The sequence below is a fragment of the Mesoplodon bidens genome (assembly GCF_964165515.1).
Source record: "Mesoplodon bidens genome assembly, chromosome: 6".
NCBI lineage: Eukaryota > Metazoa > Chordata > Mammalia > Artiodactyla > Ziphiidae > Mesoplodon > Mesoplodon bidens.
The window spans coordinates 5,662,202-5,683,962 of NC_138162.1; the positions used below are offsets into that span (position 1 = coordinate 5,662,202).

A 21,761-nucleotide genomic window follows, 5' to 3' on the forward strand; every position below is an offset into this window, starting at 1 on the left:
ATCTCTTTGGAATAAACCAATAGAACATAAATAAGAAGGCCTCTCAATTCTAGCTTTTGTATACTGACTATAGTGAACCTTCAGGAATTGTTTTTCTAAAAGAGAAGATCCCAAATTATGTCACTACTGTGCTTGGTAATTTCGCTTTATGAATCTTGAGGGCAAAGATAATTTCAAGGAAGAGCGTCTTGTAACACTACCATTTCCTAGAATGTGCAAAAGGCTTAGTGATGTGTTAGGCCCTGTTCTCTGAGTACCTGCAGCAGCTCTAAAAGTGTATCTAGTGCCATCATGATCACAGATTGACCGATTAACCAAAAAAAGCTGGTCAAAGCAGGGAATTTTTGGAAATTAACATCTGTGATCCCCTAACCCCACCTGAATGTACACTGATTTACTAGTCTTGACGACAGGGCCAAGGACTGTCCTTTTGAGTGCGGATATGTGTTTACAGTTGGATGTTGTCTTACCATCCTACCTATAATGCACCATCTCACTTCAGCTTCCTACAGGTGGAAGAAGAAGCTGGAGCCATTCGATATGTCATCTCAGTACAATCCCTTCCAGTGTTTATAGGTGTGTCACTCACACCTAGTCCTGTAGCAATTTTTAAAAAGTTACCTGCACTTACAGAGGCTATCTAAAACATTCACTTAAATTTTCAGAGACAAATCTCTGTTCACATTTGGATTTCACTGGTTTCATATTAACCAAGTAATAAAGCAACAAGTGTATCTGAAATAAAGAGGTATAGAAAGAAACACAAGTGGCTCTGGGTGTGGCTGTGACTCAGGTCGTGGGAGCGACGTGTGGTAGCGGAGTGGCTGCCCTACCCCGTGGGCACCAGAGAGGCATGTGTATTTAAGGAAGCCGAGCCGCTGGTCACTTCAGCAAGTCAGTTGGGTGAAAGCAAGTCAAAGGAGCTTCTACTGTCGTTACGTCGATATTAATTAAAATTATTAGGCAAAGGATTCTTTTTTTTTCTCTTCTTTACTCATTATTTTTTTAACATCTTTATTGGAGTATAATTGCTTTACAATAGTGTGTTAGTTTCTGCTTTATAACAAAGTGAATCAGTTATACATATACATATGTTCCCATATCTCTTCCCCCTTGCGTCTCCCTCCCTCCCACCCTCCCTATCCCACCCCTCTAGGTGGTCACAAACCACTGAGCTGATCTCCCTGTGCTATGCGGCTGCTTCCCACTAGCTATCTATTTTATCTTTGGTAGTGTATATGTGTCCAAGGCAAAGGATTCTTAACATAAAAGAACTCTTGCATATCAAAAGGAAAAGATAAAACCCTCCTCTATGGAAAAATAGGCCGAAACTATGAATAAGCAGCGCACAGAAAATTTAAATTACCGTTAAACACAGAAAGCATGTCCACCCTCCTAATAATCAAAGAAATGCAAATTCTCCATGAAATTGGGCAGGGACATTTTCCTGAGGCTAACAGGGTAAAATTTCAATGAAATGGGCACTCTCATACAATGCTAATAGTTGGTATAGATATTGCTGTAACATTTTAGGAGGAAAACTGGAAATGTGAACCGAACTGAGTCTTTAAAGAATTCCATCACCTTTGACATACTGCTAGGAATTTATCCCAGGAGACCCACACAATGATTTGTATATACTGATTTTTAAATAACAGCACAGAAAAGGAAAGGTACACAATATTTATCAATACAAGACAGTTAGTTCGTGGTCCATCGATAAAATAGAATACATTCATAAAGCCCTTCAAAATATTTTTGGAAAAAATACCTAATAACTTGGAAATATACTATAACAATCCCCCATTTCATAAAAATTGAAAGAAGTCCAGAAGGAACTATATCAAAATGTGAACAGTAGTTAATGCATGGTGGTATGTTAACAGTACCACTAACAGTAATTTAACTTGGGGTGGTGGGATTATGAACACTTTAAGTTTTCTTTATTCTTTTCTGTATTTTGGCATATTTCTCACAATGAATGTGGATTGTTTTTATAATCAGAAAACAATTACAAAAATAAAAAAACCTGTCATATATAGAAGCCAGTGGACACTTATATAATTGATCATCTAACATGAAAAAGTACACAGGGTGGGGAGGGCATCTCCTCAAGCTGTCCTGAAAAAGTATGTGTGCATTCCCCTCCAGCGTCCCAACCTCGTGGCCACGAGCACACGACTTTCGCGGACCAGGCCTACGCAGGAAATTAAAGCAAAGTCATGAATACAGAAATGCTTTTCTTCTCAAATGCCATTTGACCTCTTCTATCAAACATTCTGCAGCATCTGGATTTGATCAAAGTTACATAATCAGGGGAAGTAGCCTGGAAAACACCTGGAATAGGCAGAACACAGATACTGGCTCAGGGGTGACTGTCGACTTGAAGTATGGGTTAAAGGGGGACTGTCCCTAACATGGAGACAGATGCTGAGAATTTCATGTGAGGGGATGAGGCCTTTGTCAGGAAGGAAAGGGCCTCCCACAGCTTTTTGATTCAACAGGACGTCAGGAAATCCAAGGCAGCCTTTCAGTTTTCCTCTCCAGTTCTTGCTCCATTCCACAGATTAATGGCCGAAGCCCAAAGGGAAGTATTGCTCATGCTTGCCTCTGGATCGAGACACTGAAGTGTAGCCACAGTCGAACACCAAAACCTTCCAGTCAATTCCCAATTCAGGCTGATGTCAAAATTGACTCACGATGTATAAATGCCAAGTTCCTTGCTTCATTTCACAGTGAACTATGCTCGTCAACCTTAAAAATGATCACAGTTTACAAGGCCAAAGTTGCAGAATGTACTTAAAGCTTCCTTGCTTAATACATGAACTTCCTGCCAGTCCCAGGTTAGACCCCCTAAAGAAGCTCAAAGGATTCATTAAAAAAGGATGCCCCAAGCAGCTCCCCTCTTCTGTTCTGCCAATGGATAAAGGAATCTTAGCATCTATTATTCTTAAAAATTTTAGTTCACATTTTCTGAGGCACCCTGAGTTATATTTTTAAAATATTTTTTTTTTTTTTTTTTTTTTTTTTCTTTTTGCGGTATGCGGGCCTCTCACTGTTGTGGCCTCTCCCGTTGCGGAGCACAGGCTCCGGACGCGCAGGCCCAGAGGCCATGGCTCACGGGCCCAGCCGCTCCGCGGCATATGGGATCCTCCCAGACCGGGGCACGAACCCGTATCCCCTGCATCGGCAGGCGGACTCTCAACCACTGCGCCACCAGGGAGGCCCTAAAATATTTTTTATACCTTCAAAACTGTCTCCCATCTCATTGAAAATCCTTTTGTTATGTCACTACATCTTTAAAGAGAAGGTTCCTACTCACCAACAAAACTCAGGAAAAGTCATATACCAAGAATGGTGCTATCTAAAAAAATGCCTCCAAAGCTCTAAAAAGCCATGGCTCCAACTACGAGAATAACAAACTGAAAATTCTGTAAGAACAATGCCACAGAATTCACTGGATCTGTGTGTGATTAACTTATTTGGACAGTATTCTAAGAAAATAGCTTGGGTCTTTAAAGTACAATTTAAAGAGCATTTTATACAAAGATAATCCTTTCTTAAAGTTGTGAGTCACTGATCAAAAATGTTTACAAAAGATTCTCCCATATGGCATATCTGTCTAGACTTTCAGGGGCTGCTGCTGGAGCTGCCACTGGCAAAAGCAGGAGGAAGTAATGTGCTACTGCAGTCCCAAGGGGAGGGGAGGGGAGGGGAGGCTTCACCTCCAGGAAAAACATCCCTGGGAAGCTTCCTACCTTCCTGTTGGCGCTCATGCCCAAGGTCACGGTTCCTTCTAGAGTCAGAGCAGCCAGCTCTGTGGCAGTCATTACTATCCACACTGGGGCTCTCACTGGGGTTCAGTGTGGGGGAGGGGCGCGAGGGTGGGGCGTGTCGCCTGTGATACACATTCCCTTTACTTTTGCTCACGTTCAATTATTTAAACCCTGGTTGCTTTAGTCTTATTTCCTTTGTGGGCCCTTCATTATTATGCTCTAGCTCAAGGAATCTCTGTAATTTAAAAATCTATAAAACAGATCCTTCAAAAAAGAAGGAAGCCTTCGCGTTTTATTTCATACTCGGTTCCAACTGATGAGATCATGCTCAGACTATTCTCAAGTCAGTTTATAACGGTCTAATACAACTTTTTATGATATGAGCTTAAAGGAAAAGTATTATTTCCCACAATCTGAACTCGATGAAAGCCATTTTACCTACATGCTACAGGGTCCTTTATTTTGTAATTTACACCCTCACCGGAGCAGTTAAAATTATTTAAAAAAACAAGTTTGGCTGAATATAGCCTTGGCATTAAGTTCTCATTCTGAACAAAATGTTCCCAGCACCCCAAAACACTGTGTCAGCTGCTGGGGAGCAGGGGTAGGGCAACGTGGTAACGATGCAAGGAATCGTCACACAGCCTCCGCTCCTTGTGGGAGGAACACAGTTCATGAAAATTTACACACCCTCAATGCAAAAGTCTAACAGAAGATGGGCGCTGTCCTGCGGATTAACTGATAAGGACACAGACACTGAGGGCCAGGAGTTGTGCGGGGGGGCGAGCTCAGTAGGAAGGAGGTGGACCCTGAACCAGACCGTGCCTGGCAAGAGAAGCAGGATTAACACAGGGACCCAAGGCCAGCCTGACACATCAAGGCTACTAAGGGAGGGGTCTTCAGTTGGGCTGTGTTGTGGACCCTCTGGTGATGCCCAGGAACTCCTTCTCAGAATACAGTTTGTAAATGCATCAAATACCTATGGAGCGGGCTTCCCTGGTGGCGTAGTGGTTGAGAGTCTGCCTGTTAGTGCAGGGGACACGGGTTCGAGCCCTGGTCTGGGAGGATTCCATATGCTGCGGAGCAGCTGGCCTCGTGAGCCACAACTACTGAGCCTGCGCATCTGGAGCCTGTGCTCCGCAACAGGAGAGGCCGCGATAATGAGAGGCCCGCGCACCGCGATGAAGAGTGGCCCCCGCTTGCCACAACTAGAGAAAGTCCTTGCACAGAAACGGAGACCCAACACGGCAAAAATAAATAAATTAATTAATAAACTCCTACCCCCAACATCTAAAAAAAAAAAAAAAATACATATGGAGTACTGCAAAGGAAAACAAGTCTATTGAAACAGTCCTCAAAATATTTTTAAAGAAGGAATTTGTGGTACGGTGCTGCTTTATTAATGCATTAAATATATGTTCCTTTATTAACACCTTAAATAACAAGCTCTAGTAGTAGCCACTGTCATTTCAAAGTAGTAATGAGTGTAAGTAATAATTACAATTGTTACATGGTATGAAAATATCTGATCTCTACTGGTGGCAAAGTCACAAGTACTGCTAATATTACTGTGGTTTGTTACCTACATTCTTCAAAGAATAATATACTAATTTTCAGTTATGTTTAGTGAAATAAAGTTTGAATGTTTTTCCATCCAAGGACATGGAGGCTCCGAATTCCATGCCAGACCCCGAGGGCCTTGCAGGTTCACAACTGCTACACTACAGATTTGGTTCACTAGAACCCCAGTAACCTGACAGGGAGAGGAGCGGAGAAAGGGGGCTGCAATAAATTAGTGCCAAGCCCGCATTATTCAGTTTTCTTTATAGATAAATGCAGTTTTATTACTTCCCACTTAGGGGCATTGTAGGTAATAAATTAAATGGGTTTCTTAGAGAAATCTCCTTTAAAAAATAAAAAGTTAAAAAATAAAGTTATTTAAATTAGCCCAAGGTCTAACTATGTCTGGGAATCTTTTTACATTAAAGTGTTCCTAGCCAACTTTAGAAAACAGAATTCTCCATGCTAACAAACCTCTGTCCCTATCAGCAGTCCAGATACACAGTGCTCCCTTCTGAAGATACACAGTCCCTGCCCCCCTCCCTCCGCCAGAAAGCAAAAAAATAAAAGGAATTTTGTGTCACCTTCTAAGAACCTACTGTCAAAGAAGTCTACCGTTACTGCAAATGAAGAATAAAGACCAATACAAAATAAGACCCTACGGTGTTCAAACCATTCTGAACCCCATCATTCACACCCCCCTCCCTCTCATCCCAGTAAGCGCACACCCACAGGCTGGCCACTTTCCCCCCTAAACCTCTGATCAGTCCCGTACTCTCCAGGCCCCACCACGCCCTTGACTGGTTTCCCCCTTTGACTCCCCACTTCATTCCACCTCCACACTGCCACCAGAGCAGTCGTTCTAAAATGCAGATCTGGCCGAGCCACTCTTCTGCTAAAACCCACTGAGATGGCTGCTGGCCAAGAGGCAGAACAGAAACCTCGCAAGGCAGCTCTGCCTGTCAACGCTCAGTCGCATTTATCAATACTAGCGCTGTCACCTGTGGCGACAGAAGGAACAGTGTTATCACGTGCCTTGCAGGGTAGCTGGCAGTTTGCCGATACTGCAGGCGACACTGCTCCTAGCCTAGCGAGTAAAACAGGGCCTCAGAAAACGGCTGGGCAGGAGCAGTCCGCGCTCCAGAAGCAGCACCTTCCCCCCGACACCCACTCTTCACCCAGCCTCCCCAAATGCCTTGCAGTTTCCCTGTTGCTGCCTCAGCCGTGCGCACCTGGACAAGGGCCAGTCACTCCCCCTGGAATGCCTTCCCAGCCCACTCCGCATCCTGCGCCCTCACGCCCTCTAGGAAACCTCTGACGGGTCTGTCTGCCTCCCTACCGCCTCTCCCCCCATTGACTACTTCCCCTTCACCTCGTCTGGGGAGCACTTGGTGTCTGATAGGGACACAGTAAGGAATCTGTTCCCATGTCCCTTGCAGTACAGTAAGCCTGGGCTCCAGGGTGGACAAGCCTTGTTCAAACCTCAGCCCACCATGTCTTTAAGATGTTAATTTCTGAGCCTCAGTTTCTCAACTGCACGATGGTTTCAACCTAGCTGGGCCATCAGGAGGGGTCAACGCATACTGCATGCAGAGAATTTTTGCACGAATGCGGGAGTGGTACCTGGCACCAGGGCACTGCACTACAGGATAATTATTCCTTCTCTTATTATTGTTACCACAATAATGTGAATTCCTTTGGGGCAGAGACCAAGCATTCTTAGCAGAGTCTTCAGCACCTGCCTAACGCAATGCAGGACATACAGCACCACACCGCTCAGTGTTGCTTAAAATGAACTCAATTGTAAGAACACCCTGTACTTGTTTGTCTTTAGCAAGAAGGTAAAAATATTAAGTCATGATTGAAGAGTGAACCTTAATTATCTGTTAGCCTGAATTAAGAAAAGCAGAAATGACAGACAGTAAAGATGAAAAGCAGGGCTTCCCTGGTGGCACAGTGGTTGAGAGTCTGCCTGCCGATGCGGGGGACACGGGTTCGGGCCCTGGTCTGGGAGGATCCCACATGCCGCGGAGTGGCTGGGCCCGTGAGCCACAATTACTGAGCCTGCGGGTGGCCCCCGCTTGCCACAACTAGAGAAAGCTCTCGCACAGAAACAAAGACCCAAAACAGCCATAAATAAATAAATAAATAAATAAAATTTAAAAAATAAAATAAAATATTAAAAAAAAAAAAGATGAAAAGCAAATGCAACCTGACCAGGAAAACTTTTATAAAGATCTAAGAAATACAGTAACTTTTTAATGGAATGTAAACCATGGCCAAGATCCTAAAACAAGGTGTAACAGGAAAGTACATTTCTCTGTGCTTCCAAAAGAAACAGGACTTGTTACAGTCTCCTAACAGGCAGACACCCGGTGAGATCCCAATGCCTCTACACACTTCTTGTCTGTGGGTGAAGAAAGGTTCCATGAATCCCTGTACTGGCCCAGATGCAAACTATCCACAGTGAGCCTGCTAACCCTAAAAGCATCTTTATTCTGTCACAGGCCATTGCAACAGACTGAAAGCCTTCCCCTCTGCCTGCCAGGCCTGGGATGGTTTGAAAGCACTCATTTCACAATTCCTGTTCTCTTTTAAAGCATCATCAAGGCTCCTGGGACAGTTTAGACCCGACTGACTTAAGTGAAGGGGCTGCCCAATGGCAGGCAAGTTCCCCAGAATGTCTCATTAGCCATTATTATTCCTATTGCTAATTGGAGTAAGTGAACATGACCCCCAAACAGGTATCTTGGCTCCAAAAAGCAATGGCTAATTCTACTCATGGCCCACCTTTTTTTTTTTTTTTTTTTTTTTGCAGTACGCGGGCCTCTCACTGCTGTGGCCTCTCCCATTGTGGAGCACAGGCTCCGGACGCGCAGGCTCACCGGCCATGGCTCACGGGCCCAGCCGCTCCGCGGCACGTGGGATCTTCCCGGACCAGGGCACAAACCCTCATCCCCTGCATTGGCAGGCAGACTCTCAACCACTGCGCCACCAGGGAAGCCCATGGCCTGCCTTTAAATTAAATTTTAAGGTATTCAATGTACAATGCTATCAGGTGAATTTGAGGACTGGTGAGACTGATAAGGATTAGGTCTCCAAAGAGAATTTAAGAGTAAGAAGGCTAAAGTTTATGCCACTGAACGTGAGTGAATAACAGCTAGTACCGAGTGCACTTGAGAGGGCAGGAAGTGGAAGCAGAGGTGAAGGGACTCACCTGCTCTCCCTCCAGTTATCCATCCATCAGCCACCTGTCTGTCTGTCAGTCTGTCGGTCTCACTCAGTCTCCAGCACTGCTCTCTCATGATCTGGCTCTTTTTCCTTCTCATCTCTGGATCTCTTCCCTGCCACCCCCATCCCCTCTCTGCCCCTGTCCCAGCCCCCACCCCTTCCTTCCCTCTTATCTTGACTTCTTGTCTTTGTCTCCCAGTCTGTCTGTATCTCTCCCTTCTGTCTGTCTTCTCTATCACCACCACCCAACATACAGTATAACAAAGTATCGAAGGTGTGGATTAAGGTGTGGATTAAGGAAGAAGGATTAAGAAAGTGCGCCACAACTACTGAGCCCGCGTGCCACAACTACTGAAGCCCATGTGCCTAGAGCCTGTGTTCCACAATGAGAAGCCCACACACCGCAACGAAGAGTGGCCCCGCTCCCCGAAACTAGAGAAAGCCCACGTGCAGCAACGAAAATCCACCGCAGCCATAAATAAATGAATGAATGAATGAATGAAAAAGAAAGAAGGATTTGAAAACCAATTTCAGAGAAAAACAACTGTCATTATCTGAGGACGAAGTTAGTCTCGCAAAAGTCAGTAACTCGCAAGCTATTCTTCCAAATGGCTTAGGCAAGAAAACAAGACTGACCATAAGTGATAACTGTTAAAGATGGGCGATGAGTACAAGGACATTCATTATGCTGTCTGCTTTTGTTACAGGTTTAAAAGTTTTCCACTAAAAAAAGTAAAAAACAAACAAACAAACAAAAAAACCCCACAACTAACCTAAGAATTTATTTTGTAAGTCATTCTTCTGGGTGTTTAATGATGATTCACCATTACAGAGGAAAAGTTAAATTCTTCCAATGACTCATCTGATCTTCAGTTCTTGTTATACATACTTTTGGTTTTACTTTTTTCCAGTTTTACTGAGATGTAATTGACATACAACATTGTATAAGTTTAAGGTGTACAACGTAAAGATTGGATATATGTATATATTGTAAAATGACTACCACAAGAAAGTTAGTTAACATCCATCACCATACATAGTTACAAATTACTTTCCTTGTGATGAGAACTTTTAATTTGAAGATCTACTCTCTTAGCCATTTTCATATAAACAATACAGTATTGTTAACTATAGTCATCATGTTATACAATGTTATGGATTTTAAAAACCTACTCATCAATGATTTTTCCTGTTTCTATTTCAGACCAGTGATTACACTGGCAAAATTACTATTTGATTTTGCAATAAAGGTAATAAGTAGTATGAAATTTTCAGCTTTCATATGTTTGGAGCTGTGGAAATGCTGCCTCTAGAGAGAAGAAATAAGATGCCAACCATGAACCAACGGGAGTTTTCTTCCACAATTAAAATATTCACCATGGGAATAAGAAAGGGTCAGAGGGCTTCCCTGGTGGCTCAGTGGTTAAGAATCCTCCTGCCTATGCAGGGGACACGGGTTCGAGCCCTGGTCCGGGAAGATCCCACATGCCGCAGAGCAACTAAGCCCATGCGCCACAACTGCTGAGCCTGCACTCTAGAGCCCGTGAGCCACAACTACTGAGCCCATGCGCCACAACTACTGAGCCTGCGCTCTAGAGCCCACGAGCCACAGCTACTGAAGCCCGCATGCCTAGAGCCCGTGCTCCACAACAAGAGAAGCCACTGCAATGAGAAGCCCGCGCACCGCAACAAACAGTAGCCCCCACTGGCCGCAACTAGAGAAAGCCCACACGCTGCAATGAAGACCCAACGCAGCCAAAAAATAAATAAATTTATATTAAAAAAAAAAGGGTCAGAGGAAGGGAAGATACTTTTCCTTAAAACCAAGGACAGGAAGTATTAATTATATGCATCAAAGCAAACCTGGAAACAAATTGTTTTCTTAACAACAAGAAAAACTATGGGTGGGTTTAGCTCTATTCTACCATCACACTTCAGCCATTAGAGAAATTGGCAATGCCAACATTTTAGACTGTGAAATATTTACTTAAAATAACAACAGCTAACATTTGCAAACATCTTGCTCTGTGCTAAACAATTTAAATGAAATCTCTCATGTGAATCTCCCAACTCAAGAAGGTAGGGACTACTATGAGCCTTATTTTATTTATTTATTTATTTATTTATTTTTTTGTGGTACGCGGGCCTCTCACTGCTGTGGCCTCTCCGGTTGCGGAGCACAGGCTCCGGACACGCAGGCTCAGCGGCCATGGCCCACAGGCCCAGCCGCTCCGCGGCATGTGGGATCTTCCCGGACCAGGGCACGAACCCGTGTCCCCTGCATCGGCAGGCGGACTCTCAACCACTGCGCCACCAGGGAAGCCCCAAGAGCCTTATTTTAAAAAGGAGAACACCAAGGCTCAGAGAGCAACATGCCCATGGTCACCAGCATCTGGGCCCAGGCCGGCATCTGAGCTCAGGCGGGCTGGCTCCAGAGCTGTGTGCTTCACATGAGAATGGGACCTTGGCAATACCCTAGCCATAACACTGCCTTGAGTTAAGGACATCTCAGAAGAACCTCACATCAGTATAAATACATACGTTTAGCACTTTATTGGTCTCAACACTTTCCCTTGAATCATCTCCTAGATCCTCAAAACAATCCTTGAAGGTGGGCTGGGCAGAATGTTTGTTCTCTCGTTCTTTAGAGGTAAGAAGACAGAAAAGCTGAGAGACGCAAACTGGGATCGCCTGACTCCAAATTCAAAACTATTTCCAACCAAAGTGAACTGGGGCCCTTCTTCCTCCTCTTCTCTAGAAACCTCAGAGCGTTGGTATGAGGATGAAGTGAGGATGTCTATGAAGCGCTTGGTGCCACAGAACTGTCACATAAACGTTCAACAATTTCAACGTAACCCCAAATGAGAAGGACTGACTGGCTTTCTATTTGGTTACAGAAAGAGCTTCAGATTTTCTTTGTTACTAAACAAGGGAAGTATTTGATGACCTCAGAAGAGAGTATTTAGAAAGAGAGCATAAGCTTCTCTGAGGCATAAGTTCTAAAAGTGTATCTGTGTGGCTGGCACCACATAAAGCATTCGCCAGAAAGTTAACTGCTGAAAAGAAGCGTTTAAAAGTGGGCCCTTAAAATAAATTTTGAAAGTTCAGGAAGAGGTCACTTCACAGACATTAGTTTTTGATTCCACAGTACAGAACTAACATGCCCATGTACGACATTCATGCACAATGTATGCAAATACAAATACATGAACAAATAAAAGTAAACTGGAAAAAAAAAGAATTCAATTGGCTAAGGTTCATGTTTTCTTTCACACCGCTAGGAGAGGGAAGAAATAATCAGAAAATTCAGTGCTTGAAGTAAACCTAAGGTTGTAAAGCAAAATGTGGTCATGGTGAATAGTTACTGCTATAAACATACACTTTCACAAAGTTGGAGCACAAAATTTAAATGCTATAAATGCTTATATATGCATAAAATGTTCCTAGAAGGACACACAAGAAACTCAAGTGAGGCTTCTGGGTAGGGAAACTGGATAAAGGACAGAATTTTATTTTCACTCTCCTATTTAGAATTTTTTATGATGTACAGCTATTTGAATATACATCTACTGCTAAAGGTAATCATTTTTATCAGTATCAGGCTTCTAGAAGAGAAAAAAAGAATATCTTTGTTTCAGGCTTTAGAGTGTTTCTGAAGATACCATTTTAACATCCACAGAGAGTTCCAAAGGATATAAACAGTCACAGCTGGTACAGCATACACTGGCTAAAACTGGGCTCTTTGGAGCCAGACAGCAAGGGTTCAAATCCCAACACCACCACGTGCTAGCTCTGTGACCTTAGACATGTTTTCCTAACTTTCAGATGCCTCAGCTTCCTCATCTATAAAATGGAAGTAACCAAAGGGCCATCATGAGAAATAAGCAAATTAAATCATATAGAATGCTGAAACACAGTGCTTGGAACACAGTAAGCATTTAATAATTGTTGCTTTGACAGCTAGGCCCAAGTAGCAATAGATGCACAATCAAGTTGCATTTATGGCTGAACTTTCTCTGATAGAATGGAAAACTTGACCATATTCAATTTTCTCCGTGACTCGGGATGCCTGGGTCCCTAGTGCATGTCAATTAAACACTGACTGACTGACTGAGGATGTCAGTAAAAACAAAAAGCCTGGATTACTTATCCAGATGTTGGCAAGTGTTTTTCCCAAGCGACTAATAGCACATCCAGTCTTTAAGAAATGATCACTGAGGTTTGTTAAATTCTCTCAACTACAAAACAGTAATTCCATTTACTTTCTCCGATTAACCATAACAATGAAAGAAGGAAAACTCAGTCACAAAAAAGAATTCCTAGAGTGATACCTTCCTAGATGAAGCCTTAATGCAAGGCAGTCTGCTGTAATCAGAATTTTTTTTTTGAGACTTGACAGTCAACATTATTTCAAGATATGCTGGAATAAGATGCATTAGATTTTGTCTCCCCTCCCCCAAAACAATAATTAGACCAGCCAGGTAAGAACTAAATCTCCTGTTTATTCCCAGGAAAACAAAACAATGTCACAGCATTGCTGTGACCTAACCTTTCTTCCATCACTGCAGTTACAAAAGCCCATTCATCTACTCTGCCTTAAGTATCCATCTGCAAAATGGAGACGGTAATGCCTAACACTAACTCGTTACAGATGTAAATGAGAATGTGTCCAGAATTTTGAGCAACTTGGAAAGTAAGCAACGTATTAACTGAAGATGATTTTGGCTGCTCAGATGCCAACTTTTAGGGACAAATAAACCATCTTCCCCTCTAAATGCTAGGTTTTGTGAGCCCACTCCATCTGGATGCATCTTCTCCAAGGGACTAACCTTGGGCTAACAATATACACATCTCATGGCAAGAGGGGCACCTGTATCGCTGGTGTTTATGGTTTGAGCTGCACATGTATGTGACTGCAGGCAGACCCTCAAGTCAAAAAGTTGGAAAGAAAAGAAAAATAGGTTAGACGATTAACAAGGCCTCCGTTTATTTTGCCTTCATTTAAAAAATAAAAACATTACAACTTCATGGCACTTATCGCAGCAGAAATTCTACTTGTTCTAAAATGAGCTTTACATTTCTATTCCTATTTCAAGTCCTAAATGAAAATGACAAACAAATGCAAGCAGGATTACATCTCTGAAGAATTAGCCTTTCTGCTGAAAGCAAGCAGTCTGGGGTGACCAGTCCCCAAATCAGATAAATTTCAGATTCATCCTGAAGCTACAAAATGAGGGCCACTCATCATACTCAATTGGCGCTTTTTTTTTTTTTTCAGTTGTCACCTTACTAAGACAGAAAACAAAGACAAATAAACAGGAAAGAAAAAAAATGGGATCAGAGAAGAAAAGGAGAGTAGCATGGAAGGAGGGAGAAAGTGAACCGCTCCGGGCTCCGAGGCTTTTTCGAAGGAACTGAACAGGAGGTTATCCTCCTCCCTCCCAAGTACCCTGGACTCATTCAAAATGCCTTCTTAAAATGCGGCGTAACTTTTCTTTTCACCCCGCAAAAGTGAGAGAATTCCTAAGACCTCTTCGTGGTCCGCAGATAACGGGTGGGGGGGGGAGTAGAAAGATCACTTGAAATTCTGTATCCATAAATGGTAGAGCCGTGTTCTCTTTGTACACGAGACTTAATGAAAATCGTATGTTTCACAAACACGGGTTGACCTTTTTGACACATAATTCCTAATTAACGGTGGAAATTCCACAACGTGGGCTCACAAGGCCGTTCAGGCCTGTAGAGTTTGCTTTCCCCAACTTTCGGGCAGAGCCCCGCAGTCCGGGCCCGCGACTTCGCCCTCCCGACATGGGCTGTGCCGCGGTGAGTGCGCGGGGGCCGGAGCCCCGCACCCTCCCGGCTCGCGGCAGCGCCCAGGGGCGGGCGAGGGAAAGAAAGAGAAAGAAAGAGAAAGAGGGAGAAAGAGAAAGGGCGAGGGAGGGCGAGGGAGGGCGAGGGAGCGCGAGGGAGGGCGAGGGAGGGCGAGGAAGAGGAGGGAACGCGCGCGGGCGGGCGGGCGAGGCCTAGGAAGGCCCGGCGGCGGACACGCGGCCGCCTAGACCCAATCCCGGCGCCGGCCCCGCGCTTACCTTCCAGGTAACAGCTGGAGGAGGACGAAAGCCCCTTCTTGGATTTGCAGCCCACCAACTTCAAGCAAATTTCCAACATTTTCGCGTGCCGGCGGCGTCGAGGCCGGCGCCCTGGGCTGGCTCCGCGGCGCGGCTCAAGCCCGGCTCTCCCGGCTGGCCCCGCCTGCCCTCCCGGGCCCCCGCGGCCCCGCCATGCCGCCTCCCCGCCGCCCCGCCGCCCCGCGCGCCCGCCCGTGGCCGCGGCCGCGTCTCGGTCTCCGCTCCGGACGCGCCTGTTAACAAAGGGCCAAAAGCCCGGCCCGCGAGGCCCGCCCCCGCCGCCTTAACCCTCTCCGCGCCGCGCCGCGCCCGGACCCAGAGCTTCCCGGCGTTCTCAAGGCCTAGGCCGGCCCTGGACCGTTACCGCGGTCCGAAACCGAGGCCCCACCAATTTCTAGGTTAAGGAGAGAGACGGTGGTTATTTTAAGCGCGGCATTCATGGGTTCTCAACGTTGGGAAGTGCGGTCCTAACTCCCCATGAAAGACACCGACAACTACGGCAGTTCGGGAGGGCAGGCCTGCATCTCTGTGGCAGGAGGTGCCCCCAACCTGCACCACTGAAGGCCAAGCGAGTTCCACTGGGCGCGGTGCCCTGGCGAACCCTGTGTCCCTAGACTGTTGGTGAATAATGCAAATTCCTCTGGAATTATCAATTCTGGTCTCATTTACACTCAGTGAACTTACTGTGATTCAGGCTAACTCAATGGGTGTCTGAGGAATGAATAATCAGCTGCAACCCACATTACAACTACACAAGTTTGCAACACATTTGTCAAACCATACATCCAGACTAGGAGACAAAAGAGATGGGCGAGTTCAAATTCAAACATAACTTCTGATAATTTGTAAAGGGAGCTAGCTTAGTCTCCGCAATGAGATCTCAGCAGGGTCATGGCCTGTGCCCCTTCTTTAAGAAGCCTCATTTTCTTCAACACAGAACTCTTCCCTTGTTTGGTGTGTGCCATGGGGGGCCATTGTTTAAAACCCATTTCATTGCTGTACTTGGCTCAAATCTTTTTATAACTAATGATAAGACAATATCATAAAATATAACAACATAATAAATAACAATAATCACAATAATGTGTTCCTTGGCACAAAACCGGAAATCCAGATCAGTGGGAAACCATATGGAATCCAATTATATCAAATAATTTAATAAAAATCAGAGAGGGAGTTCCCTGGTGGCACAGTGGTTAAGAATCCACCTGCCAGTGCAGGGCACACAGGTTCAAGCCCTGGTCCAGGAAGATCCCACGTGCCATGGAGCAACTAAGCCTGTGCACCACAACTACTGAAGCCTGCACACCTAGAGCCCGTGCTCTGCAACAAGAGAAGCCACCGCAAAGAGAAGCCCGTGCACCTCAACGAAGAGTAGCCCCCGCTCACCGCAACTAGAGAAAGCCTGCACGCAGCAACGAAGACCCAATGCAGCCAAAAATAAATAAATAAATTAAATAAATAAGATAGATTTCAGTAACTATAGGAAAGTGAAGTTATCTAAATAGTGTTAGATAACTAAATTGCAATAGGGAGAAGAATTAAGTTAGTACACATCTTAGAGCACATGAACACTAAAAGCTGACATGTATTGAGATCTTACTATGAGTCAGACTCTTGTGAGAAGCACCCTCTGTTCATTACCACATTGCATCTGCACAACTATCCTGTGAGGAAAACAGAATTATTATATGATTCTTCGGGTAAAAATCTGAAGCTTAGAGAAGTCAAGCACCTCGCCCAAAGTCCTATGGCTGGAAACAGGTGGAGCTGGACTCAACCCAGGTCTACCTAGCTCCAAGGATCAGGCTCCTAACCAGTGGATTATGCAGCCCCTTCCCACCAAGAATAAATTCCAAGGAAATTAAAGCGTTGGATATCTATATCTTTGGTTAAATAACTAAGGTTGTCATATGTTTCAGAAGCAGCCTTGGTCAAGAGACCCCAGCTATGGTGATCAGCTCCAGAGGCAAAGCTGGACTCGTTCGTGGTCTAGCCTACCCTGCAGTGACAAAAACCTGGGTATCTTCAGTACACCAGGAATGGCTAAGTAACAAGATCTTCACTCAGGTCTGTCAAAAAGAGTACAGGACAGTTCAAGATTGGACTGGATGTGACTAGTGTATATCACAGGGTTTCTCAGCCAGGGCGTCATTAACTTTTTAGAGATGTCCTGTCAGATTCTGATGCATGTACAAAATGTGTTTCTACTGCAAGTAAGGGACCTATGGTTTGTGTTGTAGTACCAGGTCAGGCCTCATAGGCACCTAAGAAGACACAGCAGTTCCCATCGCCTGGAGACACAGGGCTACAGGGCCACCAGGTGACAAGTGACTGTGGATGCTATCTAGATTCTGGGAGACACTATCATTCTGCTAGAGAGCCTGTTTGTAATGATAGCCAACTTATTTAGTGTTACTTGAAACTTTCAACCTCCAGTGTAATGCCAAAAATAAAATCCCAAAGGGTGCCACCAGTACAAATAAGCTGAAAACTACTGTGTTGGTGCCATTTTAGAAAGTTAAAGGTCTTTGGACCAGACTATAATAAAGTCTGTCATTATATAGCATTTAAGATTTAATGGGCGGGCTTCCCTGGTGGTGCAGTGGTTGAGAGTCTGCCCGCCGATGCAGGGGACGTGGGTCCATGCCCTGGTCCGGGAAGATCCCATATGCCGTGGAGCGGCTGGGCCTGTGAGCCATGGCTGCTGAGCCTGCGCGTCCGGAGCCTGTGCTCCGCAACGGGAGAGGCCACAGCAGTGAGAGAGGCCCGCGTACCGCAAAAAAAAAAAAAAAAAAAAAAAAGATTTAATGGGCTATATTTAAATAGGCACCTTAATGCAAAGGATTATATGTTAATGGACATTTTTGCAATTCTAACCATATCCTTGAATTCTATCACTTAATACAGGCCCAGGTATTTGTTTGCATGTGCTATACTTTATATTAGGATGTAAGTTTATTTTAAAAAGCTAATGACTGTTACTAATATTCTGCTCTTGAGTCTAAAATGACCATATCCCTTTGGGGACTTCCCTGGTGGTCCGATGGGTAAGACTCCACGCTGCCAATGCCAGGGGGCCCAGGTTTGATCCTTGGTCGGGGAACTAGATCCCGCATGCATGCCGCAACTAAGAAGTCCGCATGCTGCAACTAAGAGAAGCCCTCATGCCACAACTAAGAAGTCCGCATGCTGCAACTAAATAGATGCCGCATGCCGCAGGGAAGGTCGGGTGCAGCCTAAATAAATAAATAAATAAATAATAAAATAAAATGAAATGACTTTATCCTTTTAAAAACTCTTAAAATGAGTAATGCTTATAAACTGTGTCCAAATCTTTTAAAACTTAGTTATAAAACCATACATCAACAGGTCTGGCAAAACACTCTGAATTAGCGGCAACGAATATTGAAAACATTGTCAAGCTGCACACCACCAAATTAAACCAGTACTGGCTTTTGATGCTCTCTGAAGCTTATTCACAAGATACAAAAACCATTCTGTTACAAGCAAATAAGAGAGCTTCAATCTCCTTACTAGAATGAAGAAAGGCCTGAGAAGGATTCCCTCTAAGCAACCTTAAACCTAAAAGCCATTAACTTAAAGAAGAAAAAAAAAAAAGGAAAAAAAACAAAGAAATTAAAAAGACTGTGAGCTAATGTGTTTGCTACATTACATTCAGTTTGGGAAAGGAATAAACTTTTAATATGCGCCTAATATGTGCCAGGCACAAGCCTCCAAAAACCCTACGAATTTTGTGTAGTTTAACTTCATTTCACAGGTAAGGAAACAGGGGGGTAAGCAGAGATCGGGACAGGTAGGTATTCTGTCCAGGTTCACACACCTAGAAGTAGTAAGGTCTAAAGCCCTTGAACTTTCCAAAATGGACATAATTTGCAATTTAAGTGAAAGGTGGATAACTGTAGCAAAGCCAGAGGATGAAATGAAAATCATTAACTGTTGAAAAATATGTCTTAAAACAATTCAGGGAATTAGAACTATTGATATTTAAGAATATTTTAAAATATATTAAGAATATTAAGAAAGAAAGAATAAAGGTCCTTAATTACATTAAAGTATGTGATCTGAGCTGTGTGTTTCTAAAAGTACAGTCCATGGACAACCTATTTTGAATCGCCTGGGGTACTTATTTAAAATGCAGACTCTTGATCTCCATTCTAGACCTACACAATCAGAATATATGGAGCAGGCTGTATCCTAACATGTTCCCCAGATGATCTGTGTGCATATTTTAGACATTTTAAAAATTATATTTATTTATTTATTTTCTTTCTTCTTTTTGGCTGCATTGGGTCTTAGTTGTTGCACACGGGCTCTCTTGCTAAGGCGCACAAGCTCAGTAGTTGTGGCGCGTGGGCTCAGTTGCCCTGCAGCATGTGGGATCTTAGTTCCCCGACCAGGGATCGAACCCACGTCCCCTTCATGGGAAGGTGGATTCTTTACCACTGGACCACAGGGAAGTCCCCACACTTAAGTTTAAAAACCACTGTTTTGGAAGTGGGAAGAGCTGCTTCTTATTTTCCCTGGGAATAGGACAAACAGGGATGGATATTTCTAAAATTTATTCATTGGAAAGCAATTTGTGAGTTAAAGAAATTGTATAACTCTAAACAAGTTACCAAAAGAGAACTCTTCTCTGAAAATTTTGGATACAGATTGAATTTTTTTTAAGTTTGAAGTTCAGTCCTATTTTTTTTTTTTTTTTTTTTTTTGCGGTACGCGGGACTCTCACTGTTGTGGCCTCTCCCGTTGCGGAGCGCAGGCTCCGGATGCGCAGGCTCAGCAGCCATGGCTCACGGGCCCAGCCGCTCCGTGGCATGTGGGATCTTCCCAGACCGGGGCACGAACCCGTATCCCCTGCATCGGCAGGCGGACTCTCAACCACTGCGCCACCAGGGAAGCCCCCAGTCCTATTTTTTTAAAAGCAGGGTGGGCGGGTGGACAAGGGCCCACCACAGAAGTTGGTCAAGGGAAGAAAGCAGGACACAGATGCAGGATGTGGAATCTCCACCTGGGAGCAGCAGGATGGGGGTGGGAGTTTAAGGCAGACAGACAGATGAATCTGACATGGTGCCTGGTCTGGGGCACCCAGGACGAGATGGTCCCAGATCTGACTGATCTCTTCACTGTTTCCAGCCCAGTTAATAACTTTAGGAGGAAAAAGCAAAGATCTTGAGGTATGTGTATGCTATTTCACATGCCAACAAAGCCCACATCCTCTGATTCTGCAGACACTGTCCAGTGAGAGACTGCCAGGCTCCCTAGTGCTGTGGGCCCAACCCACTGGAGAATGCAGCTTAGAATATCACATCAATCATACCCACTTTTGCCTCTGTAAAGGGCATACATGCAACCCTTTAAGTATCATACATTTTCAGTGAGATAACACTGTTTACTGGTCAAGTGTCAGAAAGGTCCAGGGACTCTGGTAATGGGGAAACCAGGTGAGAGGGGGAGGCAACACAGTGGAGACTGAATGAGGTGTGACATCTCGCAAACTTATTCTCAGTCTCAAACTCGCCACTCACTGTGATAGCTTGGGCAAGTGACTCAATTTTCTAGTCTGTAAAACTGGGGGATGGTCTTAAGAGTAGCTCTCTCACTGGGTTATGAAGATTGGAAATAATGTATGGAAAGTGCCCAATGCAGAGAAGGTGCTCAATAAACAATAACTATTGTTATTTCCAAAAGAGGCCTCTTAACTATATCAGGTGATGGTCTGTTTACCTGCCTAAGTCTTACTGCCACTAAGTCAAGAGCTAAAATTAACAAATGTGATATGTGCAAATGATTCCAGAAAGCACAGTCTGAGGGAGTGAAAGCAGTCTGGAGGTTTTCCAAGGGACAAGGAAATCAACTTATTTGATTAAGGGAAAGAAACAGTAGCTGTGGGGTAGGAGTAGCAACCAAGGTTCAATGTCACACAGAGTCCTATCTTTAATCCTAAAGCCAAAGTTTTACAACCACAGCTTTGTGGCAAAACACAAACTCCACACCCCGCATCTTTTTTTATTTTTATTTTTTTTTGCGGTACACGAGCCTCTCACTGTTGTGGCCTCTCCCGTTGCGGAGCACAGGCTCCGGACGCGCAGGCTCAGTGGCCATGGCTCACGGGCCCAGCTGCTCCGCGGCATGTGGGATCTTCCCGGACCAGGGCACGAACCCGTGTCCCCTGCATCAGCAGGCGGGCTCTCAACCACTGCACCACCAGGGAAGCCCCACACCCCACATCTTTAGTGGGGGCCTATTTCAGGCCCAGAACTTGATGTGCAGGCCACACATAGGACTGTCTTTCATATAACACTGCTTGTTTTGTTAGTCCCTTTAGTATTTACAGAGCTACAATTCTTAATGGAGGGGCCAAATCTAAACTGCTTTAGAGTAATTACATCCACTTTCTAGAAAATCTCATTTTAGTAAGATTTTACTGTATTTTTTATAATCAACAAGTCAAACATAATGATTAAACAAATTTTCTCCCGGAAGAAGGAAATATTGTTGGTATGCCCTAAATATTTTTTATTAATTTTTCTTAATCAAAGTAATATATCAATACGTACATGGTTAAGAATCAAACACTAAAAGTCTTATAATAAAATCAGTAGTCCCCTGACTCCATCCCCTTGTCTGTTTCCCCAGAGGCAGCCTTCTTCAGATTTTTAATATCCTCATATTATTGTTTCTGGATTCATCAGCTTTCCACACTATATATTAACTTGTTATAGCAGTATTATACTATCACCATCTCCAACCTCCCATAACAATAAAATCACAATTTTTGGTTAAATCATTGGTCAGTGTTGATATTATTATGATGATACAAATATTGTTCATTGCTCCACCAATAATACACTATGAATGTCTCCTTTATTATATAACTTTGTTTATCCTGGAGATATTAATTGCCTTGATTTTTTCATTTGATTCATCTTCTCTATGCCTATTACTGTTTTTCCCCCAAACATTTCAAGTATCTGCCAAACACCCAGTAGAATTTTTTCCAAATACTAAGACACTTAAAATATCCTCAGTTCTGTGTATTGAC

The 21,761-nt window shown here is 44.1% G+C and overlaps 1 protein-coding gene across 2 annotated transcripts in view; it reads right to left on the reverse strand.

Moving 5' to 3' along the window:
• ABL1 (ABL proto-oncogene 1, non-receptor tyrosine kinase) overlaps positions 1-21,761 on the reverse strand; it is a 134,867-nt gene that overhangs the window by 32,522 nt on the left and 80,584 nt on the right. Inside the window, exon 1 of one of the 2 annotated variants that reach the window (XM_081238218.1) lies at positions 14,657-14,860. The exons of the other annotated variant lie outside the window; for it this stretch is intronic. Coding sequence (XP_081094344.1) covers positions 14,657-14,735 — 79 coding nt within the window. The 5' untranslated portion in view covers positions 14,736-14,860. Of the gene's footprint in view, positions 1-14,656; positions 14,861-21,761 lie in introns of those variants that run through there. 2 annotated transcript variants of the gene reach the window in all.